General features: G+C 39.7%; 1 protein-coding gene across 10 annotated transcripts in view; it reads left to right on the forward strand.

The window, feature by feature from the left end:
- The window catches only part of LOC137295584 (neuroglian-like), a 71,942-nt gene extending 58,703 nt beyond the window's left edge, over positions 1-13,239 (forward strand). For 4 of the 10 annotated variants that reach the window (XM_067826997.1, XM_067827000.1, XM_067827002.1 and 1 more), the window contains 8 exons: positions 580-811; positions 2,649-2,771; positions 2,953-3,126; positions 4,065-4,370; positions 4,946-5,008; positions 7,151-7,276; positions 7,743-7,815; positions 9,110-13,239. In XM_067826997.1, coding sequence (XP_067683098.1) covers positions 580-811; positions 2,649-2,771; positions 2,953-3,126; positions 4,065-4,370; positions 4,946-5,008; positions 7,151-7,276; positions 7,743-7,815; positions 9,110-9,314 — 1,302 coding nt within the window. In that variant the 3' untranslated portion in view covers positions 9,315-13,239. The remainder of the gene's footprint in view (positions 1-579; positions 812-2,648; positions 2,772-2,952; positions 3,127-4,064; positions 4,371-4,945; positions 5,009-7,150; positions 7,277-7,742; positions 7,816-9,109) is intronic. The other 6 variants (XM_067827004.1, XM_067827006.1, XM_067827007.1 and 3 more) reach the window with 3 other exon arrangements.
- The last annotated feature ends 5,153 nt before the right edge of the window (positions 13,240-18,392 follow it).

The following is an 18,392-nucleotide window of genomic DNA, read 5'->3' on the forward strand; positions in this document are numbered from 1 at the left end:
AAATGAAGTGTACTGTTTTATTGTTTAACAAGTAGGGGATATTGTATGTACATAAATTACAAGGTTGATGAAATACAAATGAAGCCAAGGAGGAAACAGATGATGAAGTGAATTGAGGGAAAATGTGACAAGTTATGTCATTCCTTCGGAAGTATTTCATGTGTATGGATGTATGTTACCTTTTTTCATATTGGCTAGTGGTACTTGTTTTTACTTATGTATCACACAAAACTGCTTGCATGCATCACCCTTCTTGTCTACCATTTTTCAGAAAGGTGAGCCACTCTGAATCATTAACATCACAGGAATGTATCCATGTCTGTCTTGTGCCGATGCTACATGTTGCTGATCACTCTTAGCTTATACTAAGACCTGCTTATTGAATTGTATAGCAACTGCTTAGCATGTGACCATCGTGGCATAAAGCTGTATGGTGTGTAGGAGCCAAATTGGGATGAAACACTTAATCTGGGTGTGTGGGGTGTGTGTGTTGATCATGTACCCATTGTCTATATTGCTGTGGGTATATGTGTAATGTGTATGTTACATAACCATTCAGCGATGTTGATTCAATGACAGATACGTTACTGGAAGAAGGATCAGAAGGAGACGACAATGCATGAAGTGTTCATCCCTGATTCAGTCAAGGAGGACTCGAGACGAAAACGGAGACAAACTGCTGACAACAAGATGAGGGCAGAAGTGCGAAACTTACCTTCATATGCAGAGATAGAGTCTGATGTTGTAGTCGTCAACAACTACTTCAGCTCTGAGGGCAGCAACATCGTCAACTTCTCAACACCTGAAGGAGGTAAGGACTCTCACAGCTATTCATGATGCACTTTACCTACATTGTGAAATGAGAGAGTGATAAGTTGATTAACTGATAGTTATTTTGGGTCACAAAGTTGGAAGTTTTGAGTGTGTGATATGGCATCTCGTTGCGATCAACAAGGTTGTCAATGTTACAAGACTGACCATGTTTGTATATTCAGCTGCTCTCATTGTTAACAACCTTCATTCAGTACATGTGTTCCCTCTGTGAATGTCAAAACTCTGATGAGATAATATTTTAGATTTGTGACTTGCATTGTACTAAAAATCTGTATTGTCATTCATTGTAACCTTGTTCAAAGAAAGAAGGAAAAACAGATATTAACGGTGAAATTGTGATGAAAAAGCTTGAAAACCCTTCTCATCCCTCAAAACATTCAACTTTTGACATTGCAAGGCATGCCCGGCTGGTACCTCCTTTTAATGAGAAAGATGTAGGCAAATATTTTCTGCATTTTGAAAAGGTTGCTGACAGTCTTAAGTGTCCTAGGGAGTCATGGACTGTGCTACTGAAAACTGATTTGAAGGGTTCAGCCTTGTTGATACAGCATAGCTCAGACTATGATCTTGTCAAGAGAACCCTTTAAAAAGCTTATGAGATAGTGCCTGAAGTTCGTTCGTTCGTTCGTTCGTTCGTTCGTTCGTTCGTTCGTTCGTTCGTTCGTTTATTCATTGTAAAATTCTGACTGATACAATGAACAGGCAGAAGTCCTGTTAAACTCAGCTGAGGTTGTGCTGGTATTGAGTATTGAGTGCATTGGGACATAATGAGGCACACACTATAGTGTGATCAGAAATTATTGAGAATTTTAGGAATTGTATTTCTAGTATACAACCTTGACCAGCTATCAAGTGCTTGCTTCCATTCAAGACAGACAACTCTGTTAATCCTTTTCATTACTGTTATGAAGAGTTATCACTGTGCTAGCAGTCAATATTTTCAGTGATCCTCAGCATGGATCATTTAGAGAATAGGAAATTGATTTCAGTGTATTATAACAAGGACATCAGATCAGCTAAAGTGATTTCAAGTAGAACAGGCATCTCTTTGTCCACTGTTTATAGTTTTTTGAAAAATATTGCAAATGGATACAGCATTGAGCACCAGGGAGGTGCAGGTAGGCCCAGAAAATTAACTGTCAGTGACAGGAGGCGGCATGGTGTTTCTAAAAACAAACGAGGGAGTTTAGAAAACTTAAGACTGGATATGACTGATAGAGACCTGAGCTGCATGCGGTGAGTTTGTTGAAAAGTCCAGGAATTCTATCACCGATCATGAAACTAAACAAAAGGAGTGAAGGTTTAACTGGTGCTTACAGCATAGTAATTTTAACTGGGACAGTGTGATTTTCTCAGATGAAATTCCTGTGTGGTTGTTTTCTAATACACTGAAATTCTGGACCAAACAAACTGAAAAGCCTTTGTATCAGCGCTCAAAGTACAGCCCAGAATTTAACATGTGGTATGGGAAACGTCCTTTCTTTGTATTTGAAGGGAATATGAACAGTAAGCGATACACAGATATTCTCGAGGGACATTTACTTCCATCTGATCCCATGTTGTATGGAAATGTTTGGATTTTCTAGCAGGACAATGACCCAAAACACCATTCAAAGCATTCACAGGCCTGGTTTCAGACCCAAAATATGACTTTATTAGATTGGCCAAGCCTTTTATGACAGTAATTTTCTAACCATAACAATTGTTACTGAACATGTATTCATGTCGTTTAGACATTGACATCTTGACAGATGATGTCACACAGATACTGACAGAGTGCCTCTTTACACCATACGTATTCTGGATGCTTTCAGTGCCCTCAGCTGTTGAGTATCTAGATGCACTGTACCGCGGCTCCACGCACTTCCTGCTTGAGTGGGGGGAGCCAAAGGAGCCAAACGGCAATGTTACTGGGTACAAGGTCGGATACAAGAAGAGTAAGTTACAGCCAGAATCAGTCTGCTATGGATAATACATTTATTCTCACAGTCACAAACAATTGTGGTTTGTATTTTATTGGAAGTAGGGCCTAAACCATTGTTCTGTCTTACAGTGAATCTCTACAGAAAGTAATTGAGATGAGAATATTTGACATGTATCAAGTATTGTTTTATTCAGTCCAAGGTCTGGAGATAGGTGAGCTGGAGGTGAGCAAGACAGTGACAAAGCGCCGTGTGTTCCTGGGAAACCTGACCCCTGACACTGCTTACCGTGTGTACGTGTGGGGACTAACACAGGAGGGCCAGGGGGAGGAGTACTACATCGATGTGCGAACAGCTGAACACACATCAGGTAAACACAGACAATCACAGTTTAAATGTAAATTTTTTTCCGTAAGTAAAGGCCAATGGCTTCAGTTGACAGATAATTTATTGAAGGCCACAAGGGCCTGCAAATATGGCAGACAACCAGGTCGATACAGTAACTAGCAGTGTTCAGTATCCAGACCAGTAATTATTTCAAATGCTGAATGTCTTGTGTGACACAAACCCCAGACTGTATAACAGATAACAAGAAAAATAGTAATTGGCCTCTTACATACCACTCCATACTGCTGGGATGTGCCCTAAGGGCCTACACAACATACTGAACATTGCCTGTGAGGCATTAGGAGGTTGTAGTATGACTTATACCACAGGGCACTCATTTTCTGCTGGGTGAACTGAGTCAAATTTCAACAAACTCACTAGCCTAGGGTAAAAAACCACATATCTGCCTCACTGCAGAGCAGAATAAAAATCCTAGAAACTGTCAGGGCTTAAGCTGCCCGACACGGTCACCCAGGTTTCCAGTGATGAACAAGAAAAGTAGTTAAACACATAACTGTATTTCCTACTAGGCCTACTAGGATCAAAATAAAAGGAAGCAATCATTCTGCAGGTGTAGTAGAGTGAATCATTTTGGGTGTCGTGCAGTAATATTGCAACAGGATTTTACTTGTTATGACATGTCCGCCTGACTTAAGAGGATGGCTCAAAGTGTTGCAGGTTTTAGACTTGCCATGTTGGAGAACCTCAGTTCACGACAGGTGACAAACCTTTAAAGATAATCATGGAGATGCCTTGATTTAAACCCACAATAATAGGTTTGGTTAAAATCTAGATCAAAGTGCACATTGTGCATAGAGCCTGATGACAGTTACTGAGGAATTTTCAACCCTAACTTTTTATACAAGACACTACTATCTTTCTCTTGTAACATTGTCAAATATTGATGTCAATTTCTTCCAGACCTTGTTCGTCCCATCATTGATGAGGTCAGAGCAGCTGCTACATCTGTGAAGGTTACATGGCAGATTCCAGACATCGAAGGACGGCCAGTTGGAGCTCTCTCTTTCTTGCAATATCGCCAACTTACGAAGAATGACTGGGAAAGTGTTCCAGAAGAAGAGCATGAAGACTTCTGGCAGGAGATTGAAGGTCTGAAAGAAGCAACTCCCTACCAGGTGCGTGTGGTGACGAAGACTGGGCAGTTTGGCACGGAGAGTTACCAGGAAGCTGCCAGCGACCCACGCACATTTACAACCACGGGTGTAGGCAAGTACTCTGTTATCTCCTCCACTGTGTACAATGGTAGAACAGCTACACTGGCAGTAAGGAGACCACCCAACTATGTATGAGATAATGTCAAGAATCTTCCTGATGGTGTACAGTGTTGTCTAAGTATTCGTCCATGTTCTTATTAATGTCTCATGGCTTAATACATGTGCTATATCTTTAACACCATGCTTACATATTTACAGATACTTGTTTCAAAAAATGACATACAAACGTGCATGTGAAGGGGCAGTTGCTGCTTCTGATTGGTTTGAAGACATAATTCACGCAGCCAGTGGCGCGTATATCACTTGTAACAGTGCAATACGTAGGAAGGTCAATAGTAAGGAAGGTCATGTAACGGAGACATTACTCTTGAGCACAGTGCTTTTTCTCATTCTGATACAGGGTGTTCATGATCAGCATGAACAGAAATGTTATTTCTGTTTGATTAACATTAGTAGTCCAGTATGTCATCTATTCAGAGAAGATTGGAGCTTAATGATGTTATCTTGGCATATTTTATTCGCAACATATTTTCAGCAGAGGTTTATCGACATATTTGTTTACAACAGATACCTTCTTTCCTGTCTTCGCTTACCTGAATGCAAACGAAACCGCCAACAATTCTACTGGAGGTTTTATCAGTATTTTTTTTTAAATTCTGAACGTGGAAATTAATCAGCATGTACTGCATAACACAAGTTCCATGAAGAGTCAGTCATCTGTCTGCATGGCACCATAATACTTATGGTACCAATCCCTTGTGTGTTGATGTTTGTACTGACATATTCCACAGTCCTGTAGCCCTGTATTAGTTCAGTGCACATTTTACATGATACAGTGGAATAGTTTCCATGCATGCAGCCAGCAGGTAGAATTCATGACAATATACAGACATTTAGGCCTATCATGTAGTATTAGATACGGGGTTGGTGGTGTCACATGTGTATTCAGTATTATATAGTTGTTCATCAAAGTTTCAGGGCAAAGTTCTTCGTGTGTGTTAGTACCCTGATTGAACTGAAGTTTTTCTAGTGACTGCAGATGTTAAGGCCCTTGCCTTACATTGTTGAACACTCAAGGGTGGCTGTGAACTGCAGAATTCCAATCTCTAGATTAACAGCATGTTGATGTCATAAGTGATTGTCTGACTAACAATTCCATATGGTTGTGTCGTCTTCCCCTGATGTTGGATGGATGAGTTTCGGAGGTTCATATGGAGGTTACTATGTTTACAGGCGGTGTTGTAAGTAAGGACACAAATGTGGTTCTTATTAATACTGACAGTGAGGAAGGTATGTATGGAGTTCGTTTGGGAATGATAATCTCTTCTCTTTCCCACATACAGCGACCATGACTGCTGGGCATACCTTCTGTACAGATCTGTCTCTAGCCTTTGCCGCCAGTGCGCATGTAATGATAAATTTATCACGTAGAAGGTTGCCATTGAATGTAAATGTTGCACTGATGCATGATGGGATTGCAGCAATCTGCCCAAATGAGGTGTCAAATTCTTAAGGTTTTGCATGTTCATATTCAAGTGAAAGCTAGGATTTGTTAAACTGACAGGTTACTGATAAGATGGGCCACTTTGATATCAACACTATACGAGTAGACAATGTAAAGCATTTTGTCTGAGGTACATCAATGAGGGAGAGCAAAACAAGGTCCTGGTTTGAACACAGCGTGTTTCATGTCAACAGTAGCTAATTGACCTTTTACAAGAAGCAGAATTGTTCGTTATGAAGTCAATACCACAGAGTCTAATCATGTTCCAGTGTAAGACTGCCCTACCTTGACACACATGCAAGTATGGTGCTTATGTTTATGTTGTCCTAGCTTTGCCAGTGAATGTGTGTAAGGCTTGAGAAGCTGGTGAGTGTGTTTGGAGCGTAATGGTAAAAGGGTTCCTAGTATTAGGTTCAGTATTGGCTTAGCTATCCTGGCTGTCGCTGCTTATCGTCTGCAGATCTGGATGTGGGTACAGTTTGGGATAGGGCTTGAGACACATGTAAAAATATGGTATTGTTGTCCAGGAAACAATGGCCACTAATTCCGTGGTTGTTAAGAATGTCGTCTTAATCCTTCTGTATTGTACACATGGCAATTGCAATGAGTTGCCATGGGTTTCTAAATCATGTTGTTTGCAACTTGGCATGTATGGCCTAATATTCTTCATTGTTTTGCAGTTGATTATTACTTGATATCATTTATACTAATGTGTTACATAGAGCTGACACTATGCCATGTATCCAAACATACAACCTCAGTGTGACTTGTCATAAACCTTCTTGTTTGAGGGATCATTTGATACTTATATACTCATATATATTTTTGCAGTATCAAAAGATCACTAAAACCAAGGACACCAAAGAACTAAATACTGCATTTCTTGCATTTTGATTTCTAACTAATTTACGCACAAATTCACATGAACATTAACTTTCACAAGAATGCTCAGATTCTTCGAGTTACTGGCTTTATGGACAATATTAAGACAATCCAGTTTGTGCATGAGATTTTTTTCCTGCACAGATAATCAAAAATACTGTTGTGACTTTGTAATTCAACTCTGTCTACTTTCAAAATTCCTTGAGATATGTTCAGACCTTGAATGGTCAGTTTATTTCAGTGCCCCCTATGGATGTAAGTTAAGTTCATGTTGTTGACAGTTATTTTCTTGTTTTGGCTCCAATATTTTTATATAAAATATAGTACTATACGTATGCATCACCTACAACTTTTGATTTATCAGACAACTGGATTTTGTTTTTCAGCGGCCAAGAAGGCCAATGTACTCAGTGCCGGATGGTTCATTGGAATGATGGTGGCCATTGCCATTCTGCTTCTCATCCTCATCATCGTCTGCATCATCAAGAGAAACAGAGGAGATAAATACCATGGTTAGTAATGAGTTACCTCCCTTTGAAAATACTTTTTCTACCAGATCATATTGTTCTGCTCTGTAATTGCGATTGTGATATAATGGCCGTCAGGTTTAATGAATTTAAACACAGAAAGGATCAGTACATTCCCTTGAATAATAGTTATGACTAAACATGTGGCATGAAGTTCTTCAAGTAACTGCAATATTTATTCTTTCCAAGAAGCAAGGCAAACTGGTAACTAGGCTACCTTTATGGTTGTTAGCCATCACTACTCTATAATGAAATATCTGTAACTGGGGTATCGTAAATCAAGTAAGAAATGGACTTCAAATTAAGCCATTGCTGTTTGGTAGAGAACATATTTATTATAACCTCCGCTTAGATTTGCATTGGTTCCCACTGTTTGATATGAGAAATGCTATTACCCTTAACTTGACTTTTGTGAATTGTACTTTGTGTGAACTGTCAAGTGTAATTGCAGTGCAAGAGAAGGAGCGTCTCCGTGGCAGCAACCCTGATGATGGACAGGATCACTTTAATGAGTATGCCAAGAGGTATTTCTTCGCTGTCACACTCTCCAGGGAGTCTATATACTGGTTCACAACCAACACCTCCCCATCAGTTCCTACAGTCAACATTTATTGGCATGCCTCAGATAGCCCCATTAACAAGTCATGACTTCCAGATTTGTACAAAATTTTATCTTAATAACATCGAAGATTTCATATTCCCTAACACATGGTATTGTGCATGTCACTTACAAAAGATCCAATAATATATCCATTTATGCCTACCTGGAATATCTGCTCTAACAGTTCCAGATATTATGATAAAAACATTTTTGTTTGTTACTATTAGATGTTGACAAACATGTTGTTTTGGCTTATTTTGGACAAGTGATTCACTGGTATATCAATATATCTACTCTGGAATTTTATCACACGCAGCTGTTGTTAAATAGATCATGAGGTTGGTCTTTATTTTGTACTATTGATGACCTGACAAAAAGTTCCATTTAGTTTTTGACAACATGAAAGAGTTGAACTTTAGTCCTTCAAACAGCTGTGATTAATCCCATTGAACAAAAATGACCCAACCCCTAGTAGCAACAATTTGTGTGATTGCCTGTGTCAGCATTTACAGATTGTGTTTCCAGGATTTGTTTGGCTAATATTTCTAAAAGGTTACTTCTGATTGCATGTAGTGTTGTGTGTGATCATGTATCGACATAATTGATACTCTCCCTCCTCTGACCAGTGTGTGGACTCCTGATCTGTCATCTTGCTTCATCTCTCATGCTTGTCTCTCCTCTCTCCTATTTAACTCCTGTAGTAGTACCTGGTACAGGAGCTCAGTAGACTTGTACCCTTCCTCTAATACTCACATAACAGTTAAATACCCAAGTGGTTAAAGCGTTCACTCATCGCTCCAAAGACTGAGGCTTGATTTCCCACATGGGTACAATGTGTGAAGCCCATCTCTGGTGTCATCCACTGATATATTACTGGAATATTGCTAAAAACAAAAAGGATATTACTGGAATATTGCTGAAAGCTGCATTAAACCAAAGTCACCTACTACTCACGTAAACCTAAACTCACTCACTCACACACTTTCCCCAAGAAAAAAGCCCACTCTGAACTCCTGTGCCAGTTAGCATTAACCAGAATACATAAATCACCAGGTTGTTGCACGATCCAGGTCTTTACATGATAATATCTTCATGATGATGGATTAAAGACAGTATTCGAATATTTCCTGGTGTAATATTTTTCTTTAAAGTGAAGATGTTAATGTGTTTATTTCACAAGGTGTTTGCTGTAATGTGTCCCTCTTTTTTGCCCCCAGTGATGAGAATGGAGTTGGACAAAGTAATTCATTCGAAAACAACCCAGAAAAGATGCCTCTTGAGTATGACGAGACCGACAGCATGGAGGACTATGGTGATGTTGACCCTGGAAAATTTAATGAAGATGGGTCATTTATTGGTCAGTATGGAGTTCAAAAGTCCCCCGAGCCAGCAAATGCCTCAGCTATGTCAACTCTAGTATAAGGTGCCAGATCATCTTGTTTAGATATTATCATCAGAAGTGTGAAATTCTCAGACTGGAAGTGACCTGCCTTAATAGGTACTTTGTTTATCTCAAGCCAGTAACTGAGAGTTGAATTATTAAATGAATTTTGTACTGACGCAAGTTCATGAAGAGTTTGTCTTGTCGTACTGGCATACACTGTATCAGGCTGGAAGTTGCAAGGAGTCTTGGGTCACCAACATACCTGTTGACATATTGGACAACCAATTTCATCTATGACAGAAATATTCTTCAGAATGTCTGTTGAATGAAAATTTACACAATGGTGAAATACGAAGCACCACACACAAGCCATGAAGTGCTTACATTGTGATGTGCTATGTTGTTATGGAATGGTAGATCAGGAAGTGGAAGATCTGAACCAGATGTTGGGGGGCATGGAATATACTTTTGTCAGGAATGGCAGCTTTGTGCAAGGACAGAAACGAGCAGTACTGGTGCAATAGGGGTAAACATGGGCTCTGCTGACCTAAGAACTTCACCATCTCTGTGGAAGACTATTCATAACATCAGATCAAATGCCTTACCTATGAGGACCTATGTAGAGCAGATGAGTTTTGTCTGTTTTCTTCAAGAGTATTTTATCATTGGTTGGAGTAGCCACGTACCTAAATGAGTGATGCAATTGTTGCTTCAACCGTGTGCAACACATCATAACCCATATATCCTCCTAGACGTAGTAGCCACACTGTATTGTACGTAGTAGTCAGATGCTGGTTGTGATGTTCCCAACTGCTTTCTCCACACCCAGGTAAACTGTGTGCATTGTCAGGTGTTCACACTGTTGCTGGGATCCTAGATGTACAAGGGCCAAGAGTCTGAAGATGAAGGCCCATCTTTAGTGAAGTAAGTTTACTCAAGAGAAATTAAAAAACTCTGACTTCATACAACTGTCATGGTTGATAGTATTGCCACAGACAGCCTTCTAGCTGTTGGTGCTCTTTAACTTGTTTCAGGTAGTATATTCAAAGGCTTTTTAGCAATCAGATTGAGGGATGGGAACAGTGTCCTTGTAACTAGAGATAGATCAGCACATCTCCTGGAGCCAGTTGGATTCATGTGTAGACTAGGTGGTGATCCATGCTGCTGCTGAAAGTCGTGCATTCATTGGAATGATTATGGGAATGGACACATCTGATAAGTTTGTCATGTGTTGGAAGGAGGCCATCATCTCAGTCATTCCAACATGTGCAGATGAGGGAGACCCTCTTTATTACCATGGGGCTACTGTAGGATGCAACTCCGAGCACCTGACTCCAACATATTTTGATAGTTATACAAATTCTAGTCATTACTTTGATGGTTCACGTGAAGTTCTCCTCCCAGTTACCCAGATAATTCTTTGGTTGTTTTGTTTTCATTCATTGAATTGTAACAATTATTGCATAATTTCATTATTCACATTGAGTGCATATTCAAGTGAAAGACATGGCCTCAAAGTATCCGTGCAATACTGGTTAATCACTGCCGTTATGTGATCAGTTGTACAGGCTATTACCTTGAAGGTACTTGACTGCCATTATCATGTACATGTGTTTTAGCTGGGGAAAATGTCAACAGTATAGTTTGATATTAGTGATGCATAGTTTTCTTAGAGACAGTATCATTTGGGGTATATCTCTTTGAGCAGAGTAGACTGTTCCGCTAATTGCCCTTTCCGTCTATTAGAACTTCAAGCATTCTTGAGTCTAAGCTTTTTCATCTACCTCTTGATTTTGAGATTTATGGATATGTAATTCAGTTGTAATTTCTGTCAGTGCCAAATTATTATTTATAATTTGTGATTGGTCTTCATGAAGTTGTGTTTTTGGTTTCTGGGGTATGGTACGAGTCCTGTATCAAGTGCTTACGTTAATTATCACAGTTGTTGCCTAGGTAGCAAAGGAGGCATGCAGACTGAAATTCCAAAGTTTCAAGACAGGCATACATACAAGTTGCTTCGCACCAGCAAATTACATTTGTATATTTTTATAACATTTGTTTTTGGAACATTACAAGCAATGTTTGTTATTTATGATCGAAAAGTGTTAATTTTGTTTTTGTTATATACCAGTGCCCAATGCAAGATCTGTATTGCTGTGTGTGTGTGTGTGCAAAGAGTATTGATGTCCGTATTCTTGTTATATCTTGAAATAAGCATTGCTTTCAGATGATTTCCCTAACAGCTTACCATCAAGAAAGTACCGTGTTCAATAATTGTACTGACCAACATCCCAGTGTACATGCTTTACTAGAGTGCTTCTGTCCTCTGCTTCAAGTAGAGTGCTCTTCCCTAGATGTGGAGGAGCCATTTTCCATTCCCATACATATTATCAAGTGCATTTAGTGGAAATGTCCATTGAAGGTCATAGTATACTGTGACTTTATGTGCTGGAGAAAAGATCTGATATTGGCAGATGTTAATATTGTCATTGATTGTGTGTCATAACCATGTCCTTTGTGTGAGAAATGTGTCATCTGATTATTAATTCAAACTGTTCATGTCAGATGGGGCATGTCTAATTATCTGTAAGAGTCACCTACCCTTCTTTCTCCATGGCTTTTATGTATGGTATTAACATATTAACATGCCGGTTTACATTGGCACATCCTACATTGTCATCTGTATTACTCATACTTTTGCTAGATCACCTTTTCATTTCATTGTAGAGAAGCCTATTGGTTGCACATTTGTCTATTTTATGTAGGATGTAAAGTAGTGCAATGTTAGCTCCAAGCATCTTAGTTGCAAATAGGAGACATGAAGTAGAGAGATTTCTGTCTCTCTCCTTCCATGGTTTAGAGCTGTGTTGACCTGACTCATCAACTGCAAAGTTCAGCATAGCACTTGAACTCCATGTATTGCTGGTTTCAGTCTAACTTAAGATTTAACATGCCATTCAGGACAGAAACATAGATAATCTCAGAAGGAGCTAGATGAAAAGTATAGTTGCTGAATGTTTCATGCTTGCAAACCATCATATGTTATCTTGAAGTTTTGGGGTTTTTTTTCTCTTTTAATTTGAATTATTTGCTTGCTAATGAAACAATAAGTCGCATAATGCCTTGCCGATGGCACCATGAGCTTTATAAGACTAAGGTAGTGCATAGCTCACATTCAGGAGAGAACTATTTATGCATAATTATAAGATACATTCCTGTGTGTTTGTGATTTCGTTCCCATTAGCACTTACTGGGTACTAATCTTCCAATTAATATATGCTAAGGTTTTTATATGATGTTTTTTTACAATGCGTTTTGTCTCTTTCCTGACTTCAAATATTTTCATCGAGTTACATGGGAAATCCTAGATTTAAGATGGGTAAATTGTAAAATCTGGTAGTTTTGTGTACTTTTTCCACTTTATTCTGTGCCTTCTAATTAATTACCCTCAAGCCATTTGTCGATGGTTTTCATGTTCATAAGGTAGTGCTGTCTTCATGGGTTTATATTTTATTTAGAAAATCAGAATTTTCACTTTCAGGTCAGGAAAAGGACAAAGCGAAGTTCTTGTATTTTATTGACTGTTATGCCCCTCCTTGTATATACTTCTTGTCAATATGAATGACTTGTTGGCTGCTGAATATTTCAATATGGTCTTTGCGGAATTACACTACATCTGAATCTTGTCCGACATTTCTCAGTATGGGTTGTCTCAAAAGCTGCTATGTTCAATCAAATCAATTTGTCTACATTCAGAAATTTCGTTTGTGCAAGGAAGGTAGCAGCAGATATTGTGAAACTGAGGCCATGGTAACCTTTGAGACAATTGCCTGTTTAAGCAAACAAGATTAAACGTGGCTTGAACTAGTCAACACTTTCATCCCTCTATCTGGCTATAATCATCATGTTTGTATGTGCAGATCTTTTCACAGAAATCAAAACTGAATAAAAATGTGCTTGAAATACACTATTTTGTGGTTATTTGTAATATTTAACATTCTCCACAACTCACAAATGTAAACTTTCTAAACCTTTGGCTCAGTGTGTTAGATCCCAGTACAAAAATGCTTGACTTTGTCATCATTTAAGGACAAGCATAAGATGCTGAAGACCAACTCGACAAGGCATCTTCAAGGTTATAGTCACGCGGAACAAGTGACTGTTTTCAGCAGCGTCCCTACATATTTACGCCGCGTTTCTTGTTAACGCGATAATTCATGATCTCTTGTACCCAATTACTTCAAATTTGGTGAAGGCCTACATTGGTGATTACAAAGACCTTGGTGACCTTGTCCTTGTTTTCAGTGTCAACTTGACTGACCACTCTTCAAACCCCTGTTAACCTGATATTTCATGATCTGTTGTACCAAATGTCATCAAATTTGCTGACAGCCTACATTGGGGGAATGTGCAGACACAAGTCAGTTTTGTTGACCTTGACCTTATTTTTAAGGTCACCACGACTCTGACCACTTTTCAAAACTCTTTTAACACATACCTCATGAACTGTTCTATTGCATGTCTTTAAATGGTGACAGCCAAACTTTTGTCACAAATGGCACATTTGTTGGTCAAATATGCAATGTGAAAAAACACCTGCCACTTAATGTCAATGATTTGCACGTGCAAGTAGATGTATCCAGGGAAAGAGGAGGGCAATACACATGCATCCATATATTTTCAATGTCGTTCTCTCTTCGGGTACCTGTTTGAAACAACAGCTTAAAAAAAAGATGCTTTTTCACATTTGCTGAAAGGGGTCATACTCTAGGCCTTTTTTTTTTATCAAGTCAAACCCAGAGCAGGTTGCTGTCTGCTTTAATGTTGATGAGGGTGTTAATGGTAGACTTTGGCAGAGCTTTCAAGCCAGTTGGTGCGCGTAGTATTCACGTAGCCGCCAAGTCGCCCCCAGAATCACAACCCCAGATGATAAGCACCTGCGTAAGTAACACATCTTCAGACAGAACACTTCAGTGCGAACAATGTAAGCATATCCAGGAGCACGTTTCCTAAGCAGTCGGATTCTGCTGCTGTTCGTCTGCCACTAACATCACGTCACACGAATAACTAGGCTGAATCATTACCCAATTTATTCTGTAGAGAGAATGCCAAAGACGAGTTCAGTGTCCACACTAGAATGTCTACAGCTGAGGGCTACTGTGATAACATTCCGCCGTACAAGAGGAATGGCGCACGCTGCAGGTCGATGACCAGTCTTATCACATTCCAGTTTACATAAACATTTTTTATAGATATTATCACAGACAGCTTATGTTCTACTTCACATATGAGCAACAATAGTTTTCCGCTGAACCAGGGATACTCCACAACAACTCTATATAGGCTCCCTGGTTGAACCAAGGATAGAATGCATGTCCAATGACTGGCCTCTTTGCGTTATGCAATGTCTTGACCACAAGATGCACACGGGGTATATGTAAATATGTAGTATTAAGTTTATTCAATATAATGTGCTATTGTAGTTTGGAGACGCAGCTTCCAACATTGGTAGCACTGGCGGAATTGAAGCGATCTCGAAAGCCATCTCGAGAACATCCACTGGCTCTGATTAGACTATGACATGTCTCAACCCAGTCCTAATGTTTCGTTGCAATCCTACCATACACAGTAAAATATACTGTCAGCCGACGTAATACTTATGGGATACTTATTGCCACGCCTAATTAGGGACCCATGAAGGTCCCGGGTTAGGCCTTCAGCAACCCATGCTTGCCATAAAAGGCGACAATGCTTGTCGTAAGAGGCGACTAACGGGATGGGGTGGTCAGGCTCGCCGACCTGGTTGACACATGTCATCGGTTCCCAATTGCGTAGATCGATGCGCATGTTGTTGATCACTGGATTGTCTGGTCCAGACTCGATTATTTACAGACCGCCGCCATATAGCTGGAATATTGTTGGGTGTGGCGTAAATCTTAACTCACTCACCCTAGTTAGGCTATTTCCGCGCATGTCAAAAGTGGGGAAACTCTGATAGTGCACTGATGTATGACATGTTACCCGGGCCAAAGCAATGCTAGTTACCCTATCAGCTAGTTCACATTTTGATAAAAAAAGAAATACATTCTACACTTCTGCCCCCAATGTATCCTAGAATGACAACTCATGTTTCTGCATTTTTGGTCCAGTATCTGAAGTACCCAGATAAATTCTTTTAAAGTGAAAACTTAGTAGTCTCTGGTATGAAGCCATATATATAAATATAAAACATTAAAAGAAATAACCACTGTGCCAAACCCTTCATCAGCTAATATGTCTGCAGCAGGCCTGTTCTCTCCACCAATATCATTATGTAAGTGTGTTTTGGCACTGTTGTTAAAGACTGAACTTATATTTGTTTCATAACTTGAAATCACCCAAAACTCGACAATTTGGTAGTATTGGTGGAATTATTTTTATCCCTTGTTCATGATCTCTGTGATCCCTGATCACTTTGAGCCTGTACAGCCTTCTGTAGACCAAATATTTCATTCACTCTCTCGCCCATTTTAGTCAGCAATGGCCGCACCCTCGGCGCTTCATGGCGAACAGTCAGTGCAGCTCAGGGGAGCTCCATCCAGCCCCAGGGACTCCCTGAGACTGGTAGGAAATGAAAAACATCTTCAGTTTGTCCTATCTTTTGAGAAAAAAGGACCATTGTGGACTTAAGACCCATTGTGGTTTTAAGGGCTGCTAATATTTGGTCTAATTTTGAATGTAAAACACTAAGCGATTGTTGATGAATCTGTACGTCAGGGCATCTGAGTGACATAAATCTAAACCTCTTCCTCAGTATTCTAAACATTCATGTGCAAAAATTCCCCATTCTGTTGTAAACTGTCTTTCAATACTGCGACGGTTAGTTTGTGTATATTCTTTGTGTACACACACAGGCTTTTGTGTCTTTGCGAGGATTAGTGATTTCAAAAATATAGTTATTTAGTTAGCATTATTCATTTATGACTGAAACACGGACAAAATGTCTTAGGAGACGTCGTAAGCCGACCTTTCACTATACAAGGGGTGATACAGGCTGATAGTTCGACAGAGCCGGGGTAAAACAGGGGTCGATGGTTCGACAGTGCCGGGGTAAAACAGCTGTTTGTGGTTCCGTAGTAACTCCACTGTCCTACCCTAACTGCAAAGGCAGGGATGTGACAGGTGTTGTAACAAACTCTTTGAGCCCCACAACATTCCCCAGCTGGCATGACCCTCTTGTTTCTCGCGAGCTCCCCCCCCCCCACCCCCACCCCCCCACCCCCCCATGAAACGTGTGGGATTCGATGGATGGACGGCTACGTCAGGACCAAACCTATTCTGTAATGCTGCCATAGTTGAGATACACACCCCAAAGTGTTTTCAAACATATGACCTCATCCATGTGCCGCACCTGTCCGTGTAAACCTAAACGGTGCAACTCTGTACTGGCAGAATCACAAGATAGGACTTATTAATCATTCTCACTTTATTTATGGAGCCATAAAAATTATGATGCCACAATCAAAGCATGACCTTTCATGAAATACAGAACGCGAATCAATCAAAAATAATAAAAAAATCTTATGCTCCAAGACGAAAACAAAAATTCTAGAAATGGCATGGGGGAAACATTGCGATTTCCTTCATATATCTGACCATGTTTCGTTAACTATACCTTAACATATTTACACAGAAACATACAACAATTCTGTACAATTCTATACACATCACAACTTTGGAGAGCACATACACAGTCAACAATACACATACACAGTCAACAATACACATACACGGTCAACAATACACATACACGGTCAACAATACACATACACGGTCAACAATACACATACACGGTCAACAATACACATACACAGTCAACAATACACATACACAGTCGTATATCACGTGCTGGACTACATGACGATAATGGTGGGGAGGTCACGGACGGATGGGATGTTGTGAAGGTCACGGACGGATATGATGCTGTGGAGGTGACGGACGGATGGGATGTTGTGGAGGTCACGAACGGATGGGATGTTGTGGAGGTCACGGACGGATGGGATGTTGTGGAGGTCACGGACGGATTACTATTGTAGGTCTAAATGCACTTGTGTGACTAAAAATGAAGGAAAAAAATCTCTCAACTGAAACCAAATGATTTACGTAAATCATTTACAACAGTCGTTGAAGATTAGCTCACTGATTCGTGTTTCTTGTTGTATGTTATTGATCGCATCCACTATGGTGCGTAGTAAAGAAACTAGACCAATGTATACACTGTGTTAGTTATGTACACATCTCACTGACTGTAAGTTTCACGTGTCAATCAGTCCCACAGTTCAGGTGTCGTGGCCCCCTACTGTTTGGCTCTTTGGCTGCAGCCATATTAATCTCACTGAGGGGTTAAATCATTTCATGTTATATGTGTCATGCACATTGTCCTTGATTTGAGTTATTAATTATTATTGCTGTAGTTGTAATTGGGTCACAATATTGAAGGTTTCAGTGTTAGTTATTATAGGTCATATTTCCTACAGAGAATTACTTAAGCAGCATGCCTCTAAGGCAGTACTTTAGAGTTATGTCCCTTTGAAAAACATAAACACGAGTTCTGGAGCTTTCCACGTTAGCCGCGATGGTTGCATGTGCTCGAACTTAGGGGAAATGACTGAGTGTATATATAGAGATGCTAGTTGCTGTGTTGGAGAGGGACACATTCACATTCACTGGAGTAGCATCATTAATTGCTGCCAACGTTTGATCTTCATAGCCACTGTCAGACCGCTCGCTGTGTTGCATTCTGCGTAACTGTTTCTCTCTCGCACTAAGACTTTGGTGAGTTTGCAATATATTTTGTGACCCATTGCCTTAGATGTTGTCTCAATTGTATTGTATTTGAAATCGGTATTGTGAAATTGACTTGTGACTTTGTATAACTTGCTCTTTGCTTAAAGGTCACATGCAACCAAAAATTCAAACATAATGTAAACACATGTATCACCTATTCATGACATATAATATACATTGCTACTTTTAAAAAAACAAATAAACACAATTATAAGCGTACAATTGCGATTCAAAAGTGCAATATTTTGTACTTGGGCTTACTTCCCCCGAAACGAAGCCCTCGGGAGACC

This window comes from Haliotis asinina, chromosome 9, assembly GCF_037392515.1.
Source record: "Haliotis asinina isolate JCU_RB_2024 chromosome 9, JCU_Hal_asi_v2, whole genome shotgun sequence".
Lineage (NCBI taxonomy): Eukaryota > Metazoa > Mollusca > Gastropoda > Lepetellida > Haliotidae > Haliotis > Haliotis asinina.